The 8938-nt window shown below is 45.4% G+C and overlaps 1 protein-coding gene across 1 annotated transcript in view; it reads right to left on the bottom strand.

The window, feature by feature from the left end:
- Window positions 1-568: 568 nt before the first annotated feature.
- Window positions 569-8938, bottom strand: part of LOC124777052 (thyrotropin receptor-like) — a 476722-nt gene continuing 468352 nt past the window's right edge. The window contains exon 14 of the mRNA XM_047252324.1: window positions 569-740. Within this exon, the coding sequence (XP_047108280.1) occupies window positions 569-740 (172 nt within the window). The remainder of the gene's footprint in view (window positions 741-8938) is intronic.

Raw genomic sequence — 8938 nt, 5'->3', positions numbered from 1 at the left:
GATTTTTCGTAATGATTTGGAAGCACACCTGGAATGTTTTTCCTGCGTAGGATAGCTGCAGAACTGAAAGCACGGTTTTCGTCAAATTTTACCGCAAAACTACGCGCGCAGAGACAACTGGGAGAAGAAGCTGCGTACAATCGCATCGGATCTATCTAGTCCATTTATCCCAGCGTGTGTCCTAGAAAAGGATTCTCGTTTGGCGATGTGACACAAACCGAAGCAACGACACACATACACACTCGTTCACAACTATTCAGCGAAATTGCCATGATTCGTAAGCGTGGCGTTTGAATAGGGAACACGAGAACGCCAGTGTCAGTCCGGCCTGGCGTGAGGAACGCGAGCGAAGCCGCAGCAACAGGGACGCCCGTCAGACGGCCGTGACCTTGAAGCTGCCGGTGAAGGCGGCGCCGGCGCCTGTGGTGGGGGCGGCGCTGCCGTGGCGGCGGGGGGCGGCGACGACGTAGCAGACGGCCCTGTCGCGGCTGCCCAGGACGCTGGCGACGACGGCAGCGCCGGGGACGACGGAAGCGGCGGGGGCGGCGGCGGGCGCCGGGGGCGGCGGTCAGACGTAGGCTGCGGCGGTGGCGGGCGCCGAGGACGTGCCGCTCGACGTGGCCTGCGTCACCGTCGTCTCGGCGCCGCGCGGCAGCAGCGGCACTGGGTTCGAGTTGTTGGACGTCGGCACCGAGTAGCCCATCTTGTACTTCTGCGCCATCCGAGTGCACAGTCCATACCTGCAATAGCCGATTTTTTTTTGGTACTCTTTCCCTTCGGGAGGACTTACACTGCTGGCCATTATAGCTCCAATACCAGGAATGATAGAGGATAACCAAGTATCATTTATTATAAGTATACAGCAGAGTAGCAAGCATTGGCTGGTGGTGGTCATGTACTAACAAGCTACAGCACACTGTAAATATGGCACTAAAATTATGCCATTTGTTTTCGAATGCGAGCTGGAAGTAAATTGGAACGATCACGTACATAATATTTCGGGGAAACAAAATCAAAGGCTGCGATTTCTTGGCAGAACAATTAGAGAAAGCAACAGTTCTACTAAAAAGGCTGCATACACTACGCTTGTCCGCCCTCTTCTAGAGTACTCCTGTGTGGTATGCATCTGCATCAGATATTATTTACGTAGGACATCGAGAAACTTCATAGAAGGGCAGCTCGTTTTTTGATTTTATCCATACTGTATGAGAGATCGTGGTTGTGAATTTTAATGTTATAAAATATATCGGTCAACCACTTGTTTATAGTGTAAAACACTAAGACTGACGCTTTTCGGAAGTCAAGCTTCCATCATCAGGATGATAAAAAGTAAAAGAACCTGTTAAAACTCACTAAAATGGAACATACACCAGGCACAATAAAATTGATAATAAAATTAAAACATCGTGGCTACTTCCCTTGTTGCAGCCGTGTCTTCCAAGGTGCATCTCCACATAGTCGTCAAAATATAAAGAACTCTAAAATGGTTTTGTTTTTTATATTTTGATGAGTATGTGGAGATGAACCTTGGAAGACATGGCTGCAACAAGGGAAGTAGCCACGATTTTAATTTTATTGTGCCTGGTGTATGTTCCATTTTAGCGAGTTTTAACAGGTTCTTTTACTTTTTATCATTCTGATGATGGAAGCTTGACTTCCGAAACGAGTCAATCTTAGTGTTTTACACTATAAACAAGTGGTTGAGCCGATGTATTTTATAACATTGCAGCTCGTTTTGTATTAACGCGAAATAGGGGAGAGAGAGTGTCACTGACATGATGTTCTAATTGCGGTGGCAGTCATTAAAATAAAGGCGATTTTCGTCTTGAGAGGATCTTGTCATGAAATTTCAATCACCAGCTTCGTCCTCAGGGTGGGAAAATACGAGGGCGGTTCAGAAAGTAACCTCCGATTGGTCACAGTGCGGGTTGTGGGGGGAGTAGCGACGCCATCTGTGCGTTCACGCACTCAACAGGTCAGTCGGCATCAAGCCGTGGTCGAGTGAACGTTGTACCTGCGCTAATTTAGTTTTTGTGGCAGTTTGAAATGTGTGCTGCAATAGAAAACCCCGCCAAATGTGAAGTGCGTGCTGTCATAAGGTTTCTTACAGCCAAAGGATATTCTGCAGCAGCTATTCATCGTGAGCTTTGTGCCGTGTACGGACCAAGAGTTATGAGTGAAGGAGTTGTCCGTGAATGGGTACGTTTATTTAAAAGTGGACGAGAAAACGTTCATGATGAAGAGAGGAGTGGTAGACCATCATTGGTGACTGACGAACTCGTTCAGACAGTTCATGCAAAAGTTCGTGAAAATCGACGTTTCTCAATGTCGGAGTTGTCTACTGGTTTTCCACAGGTTTCTAAGACTCTCTTGTACGAGATAGTGACAGCAAGATTGGGTTACCGTAAGTTCTGTGCACGATGGGTGCCCAAAATTCTTACCGACCACCACAAAACTCAAAGAATGGCCTCTGCATTAGACTTTCTGTCACGTTATGAGGACGAAGGAGAACCATTGTTAAACAGAATCGTGACCGGTGACGAAACCTGGATTAAGTATGTGAACCCTGAGACAAAAGAACAATCAAAGATGTGGGCACATCCAAATTCGCCTACCAAACCAAGAAAAGCCTCGCAAGATTTTTCTGCCAGAAAACTGATGGCAACGGTGTTTTGGGATGCCAAAGGGGTGTTGTTGGTTGAATTCATGGAACGTGGTACGACCATTAATCAAGACGTGTACTATGAAACAAAAAAAGTTACGACGGGCTGTACAGAACAAACGCTGTGGTATGCTGACTTCCGGTATCGTTTTTTTGCACGATAACGCCCGTCCTCACTCTGCTCGCAGAACAACGGCCCTTCTTGAGTCCTTCAAGTGGGACGTTATCAACCATCCACCTTACAGCCCAGACGTGGCGCCAAGTGATTATCACCTCTTCATGCATTTGAAGAAATGGCTCGGGTCACAGCGGTTTGATGACGACGAAGAGCTCAAAGATGCGGTCACAGGCTGGCTCCAGGCACAAGCGGGTGATTTTTATGCAGAAGGAATTTCAAAGCTTGTGAAGAGATACGATAAGTGCCTCAATCGCTATGGAGACTATGTAGAAAAATAGTGTAAAGATGTAGTTGTAAGATGTATATATTAAAATATTTTTATTTAACTTGGTGTATTTTTTTAAATCAACCGGAGGTTACTTTCTGAACGGCCCTCGTATTTGTTGGGCCCCATCTCCATAGAAAGGAATGGTCGTCATAAATGTAATAAGTGAAATCAGAGCTCGCACGGAAAAAATCAAATGTTCGTTTTTGCCATGCGCTGTTCGAGAGTGGAACGGTAGAGAAATAGCTTACAGGTGGTTCGATGAACCCTCTGCTATGCACTTAGTTGTGAAGTCCAGAGTAATCAGGTAGATATAGATGTAGACGTTTAAAATTACGCCATTTCTTTTCGAATGTGAGTCATAAAACGCACAAAAATTGCACCATCTCTCTTCGAATGCCTGATAACTAAAAGTAAAACGGACGAAAATATGTTTTGTAGCGCTCTCTCCGCGATAACTAGCAACAAGTGTCGAGTGCTGAAATGACGGTCAACCTTCTACGATCAACTCAGAGGAAGGACACAGCTCTCTGTTTCCGACTGAGCGTGGTCCGATGTGACGTCATCCTCCTCAGCACTGAGGGTGCTATGCTGCACACGGCATCAGGGCAGTATTTTTCTTTGAAATTGTGCAACTAATATGGCGAAATCTATAGATGATCTTCTCCAGCAAAACTTTGGAGCAGAACGTGAGAGTTTCAAGGTGCTGGAATATTTCACCTTAGTAGACCGTCGGAAAAGGTAAAAAGTTCTCTAAATATTTGTGAGTAGAGTATGAGGGATTTTTCAGCAGCATTTGACAAGTAGGTACTGTGGTGCAGTGGTCAAGTGCGTGAACTAGCAAGTCTTCGGCTCGGTTTCGAATCCTCCTACTGCCACCAATTTTTTCATTTTATTTTATTCTTCGTAATGTTAAGCTGTTAATTTCAATATCTGAATACATTTGAACGGTTGAGTTTATACACTGCCGAAAAAATCAGTCCATCTGGAAAGACGACGTCGATTTTGACCAGTCACAGCATATGCCACCTGGGGGATAGTAGATGTACTGATAATAGTTTCAACGTCGCCCGCCGACAGATAGCGTAGTGGTATAGATAGATACCAGAGCGCCATCTGTGTCTACCCTTTATTTAGGAATGCTCACAGCCAGAAGTCTCAGTGTGGTACGAACGTGCGAAGCAAATAGGTAACCATGCCATGGAGATACGATTCTTACAGTCAACTGAGCCATTTTGATAGGGGTCAAATTGTTGCCTTCCGAGAAGCGGGATGGTCCTTTCGGAGAATCGTCACAAAAGTTGGACACGCTGCGTCAGTCGTGCAACGATGCTGGCATCAGTGCCCACGTGAACATTCTCACATTCGGAGACAAGGTTCTGGACATGCAAACCAGCGCAGAAGGCCGCCAGGGTCTTCGTACTGTAAGCGCAGTAATGATAGATCGTGTAGCTACTACAGCAGAGATAAGAGGGCTTACGGGCCGAGACGTGTAAACGCGGAATTGTTGCGAACCAGTTGTTAGGACTGGGACTACGGGGGTGCACACCTCTAGCCCTTTTTACACTCACGCAATATCATCAACGTGAACGGATCAACTGGTGCCGTCAGAGGATCACTTGGTAAATGGAATGGCGCTGTGATCTTCAGCGATGAAATTACATTCTGCCTGCATGAAAGTGATGGTCGTCTGCGCATACGACGTATATCTGGTGAGGCTGTCTCGTAGAGTGCATTCGTCCAAGACACAGGCAAGCTTGGCATAACGTATCGAAGGACAGTATTCGCTATCAGTACGGTCGACTCGATGCCAGAGTCAGCGCCTGCATTGTCGCCCTTGGAGGCTACGCCACGTACTAATTGGGGTGTTGAGGCATATGTTGATATCTGATACTTCAGAAGCGCTTGTGCTATTGATCTGTAAATGTTATCATTTCATGTACTCCATATGCACTTTTGCAACGACCTCTAAAAGAGTGTACTAATTTTTTTGTCGGCAATGTATGTTTGAAATTAATATATTGAATTTAGTTACAATTATCACCCTTGTAAATCGTAAGGCTATAGGTGGTGGTAAAAAGGGCGAGTATACGGAGCAATTTAGTAGGAAAGTGTACGAAAAGAGTTGGATCTGCGGACGTGATGTTCACATTGCACTGTATTGCTTTTCGTGTTTGTTGTTCGGAAACTGTGATGCGTGGGATACAGAGTGAGTGAAAGATCTAGGACACAATATAATAACAATAATAATAATAATAATAATAAAACGTAGCGGAAATAATAAACATGTTATCAGTATACTTGATGTACAGCATTAGGTACAGTTACGAGGGTCATTCCAAAAGAAATTCAAACTTTTTTTTTTAAATCCATCTTTTATTCTACATGTTTGAAACTTTTACAGTGTGTAGATACATCCTTTAGGTACAATATTTTCATTTCACCACATAATTTCCATTCCTCTCAACTGCCTTACGCCATTTTGGAACCAGCGCCTGTATACCCTAACGGTAAAATTCTGGACCAACCTGTTGGAGCCACTGTTTGGCAGCGTGCACATGGGAGTCATCATCTTCAAACCTTATTCCACGAAGAGAGTGTTTCAGTTTCCCAAAGAGATGATAGTCACATGGAGCCAGGTCAGGACTGTAAGGCGGGTGTTTCAGTGTTGTCCATCCGAGTTTTGTGATCTCTTCCATGGTTTTTTGACTGACATGTGGCCGTGCATTGTCGTGCAACAGCAGAACATCCTGCTTTTGTCGATGTGGTCGAACACGACTCAGTCGAGCTTGAAGTTTCTTCAGTGTCGTCGCATATGCATCAGAATTTATGGTGGTTCCACTTGGCATGATGTCGACAAGCAAGAGTCCTTCGGAATAGAAAAACACTGTAGCCATAAATTTTCCAGCAGAAGGTGTGGTTTTGAATTTTTTTTCTTGGGTGAATTTGCATGATGCCACTCCATTGATTGCCTTTTCGTCTCTGGTGAAAAATGATGGAGCTATGTTTCATCACCTGTCACAAATCTTCCAAGAAATTCATCTCCACCATTCTAGTACTGTTCCAAAAGTTCGCTGCATACCGTTTTTCTTGTTTGTTTGTGAGCCACTGTCAACATTCTGGGGACCCACCTGGCGCAAACCTTTTTTTAACGCCAACACTTTCAATATTCTGCAAACACTTCCTTCCCCTCTCCCAACGTAGCGCGACAATTCGTTCAGTGTGATGCATCTGTCAGCAGTCACCAATTCGTTAACTCTCTGCACATTGTCTGGAGTACGTGCAAGGCCTGCCGCTGCGAGGACAATCCTCAATATTGCCGTACCCGCTTTCATCACGTAACCTGCTTGCCCACCGACTAACTGTACTGCACTCGACAGCAGAATCTCCATACACCTTTTTCAACCTCTTGTGGATGTTTCTCACTCTCTCGTTTTCACAGTACAGGAATTCTAGGACAGCACGTTGTTTCGACGAACGTCAAGTGTAGCAGCCATCTTGAAGACATGCTGTGATGGCGCCACTCACGGGAACAGGTTGAACTAAGTTTGAAAACAAGCGGGAAGGATGTATCTACACACTGTAAAACTTTCACACATGCAGAATGAAAACTGTATTTTTACAAAAATAGTGTGCATTTCTTTTGGAGTGACCCACGTAATATAGCAACAATATTAAGTTACGCCTATCATGGAGACATTGAAACACAGTCTGCTTATTTTCGTAATATTGTAGCATACTGGCAAAATTTTGAACTGAGGATGGATGACAGATATGGACACGTAATTCCATACTGCTTCTATTCTGTGCAAGAGTTCATGAAACTTAGTGGCTGCCGAATGGTACGTGCCGTTCTCTCTGTAACCGATTCTCAGAACTTTTCAGTGAGTGAGAGATCAGCAGAATGTGCTGTGTCGAAGTAGGACAGGTAAGACGCGGTCTTGCATTATCTTGTTGAAAAATAGACACCAGCCTTGACCTGCCAGAAATGTAATCCCTGATGTGTGAATTACTGGTTATGCGTTCTAGAGTTGATCGTATCGTGTACCCTGTGCTACCTCATACGCTACTGGCTGGTGGCAATGACGAATGCAGTATCGCAACTTTCCATCTCCTCGGCGCCTCCACACACGGGTGCATCTATCACGATGCTGTACACAGAACCCTGACTCATCTGAAAAGACAGGGTGCTGTCGCTCCAGTATCCACTGCTGTCACTGGGCACACTTCTGTCGACACTTCTCTCGCTGCAACAACAATGGCCACTGCACTTACAGAGCGTGGTGCTTCAGACGTTGTATGTGCGGATCCTTGTCTTGCTGCAAGCTATCCCATTTCCTGATTCAAGGTAAGTGACAAGGCTGTACGATCCTGTACGGCTAGGAGAACAATATATCCGTCCTCTCGGGCGCTAGTCGCGTGGCGCCTTTGAGAATCCTGCAGTGTGACGAGTTCGGTCCTGCTGAACTCATCGATTCCGTATTCGCAAGACAATTGAGGGATTCCGACCAGTGTGAGCAGCGATATTTCGAAACGACAACGACTGTCTCGATAGACCACGATCCTACAGCTGTCCAGCTCCACATGTGCTGGAAGCTGTTTCTCTTTGTTACGAAAGGCATAACACGGTCTTCTGATAATCAGTCAACATTCAGATGCGATTTCTGAAAGATAAATTCGCTACTTACCCTCTCTTTATACAGAGAATGTAAATTGCATTACTACTGTCTACGTTGTGGAGGTAAAAAAAGTGAAGTTCCACATCCTGGCTCTAGCCAGGACAGTCGGGCCTCACCGACCGTCATGTCATCCTCTGCCAATGGCGTCATTGGATAAAGTATGGAGGGGGATGTTGTCAGAACATCGATCTTCAGCTTGAACTTGGAACCACTGCTGCTCGGTCAAGTGCCTCTCCAATTGAGCTCGCGAGGCTGAGTGTACCCCCTCCCAATCCTCCAATTACGGAAAAATCTCTGGCAGTACTGGGAAACGAACCGGGCTCTACCGCATGACAGTCAACCGCGATGACCTCTCAGCTACGGAGGCGGGCATCTACATTGTGCTTTACATTTACAAACTTGAAGTACACTTCATAGCAACTTTGCATTTGTTGCCTGCTGGCTTCAAAAAGTTGGAGTTTTTGTGTCCAGAAGAGTATTGTTGGTCGACGACACTATTCACCATCAGTCACTGCTAACATTCACAACTGTTCTATATTTAAAGCATGTGTTTCGAGTGATAAAGTCAAGTGAAAGTTGTAAGAAAGAGATAGCCTGACTGAGACTTAGTAGAAGAATCTTAAGAAAAGATATGTCACCCAAGATCGAAGCGTACAAAAACCATCATTCGATAAACTGTTGAATATTGCTCGTCCGTCTGGGACATTACACTGAAGCGCCAAAGAAACGGGTATACGCATCCGTATTCAAATACAGAGATATGTAAAAAGGCAGAATGCGGCGCTGCGGTCGGTTACTCCTATATAAGACAAGTGTCTGGCGCAACTGTTAGAGAGGTTAATGCTGCTACAATGGCAGGCTATCAAGATTTAAGTAAGTTTGAACGTGGTTTCATAGGCGGCGCACGAGCGATGGGACACAGCATCTCGGAGGTAGCGTTGAAGTGGAGATTTTCCCTCACGACCATTTCACGAGTGTACCATGAGTATCAGGAATCCGGTAAAAATCAAATCTCCGACATCGCTGAAGCCGAAAAATGTTCAGGCAAGAATGGGACGAACGACGACTGAAGATGATCGTTAAACGCGGCAGAAGTGCAACCCTTCCGCAAATTGCTGCAAATTTCAATGCTGGGTCATCAACAAGTGACAGCG

Source organism: Schistocerca piceifrons, chromosome 1, assembly GCF_021461385.2.
Source record: "Schistocerca piceifrons isolate TAMUIC-IGC-003096 chromosome 1, iqSchPice1.1, whole genome shotgun sequence".
Lineage (NCBI taxonomy): Eukaryota > Metazoa > Arthropoda > Insecta > Orthoptera > Acrididae > Schistocerca > Schistocerca piceifrons.
Note: the sequence above shows the minus strand (reverse complement) of the source record. Positions and strands in the feature narration are given on the sequence as shown.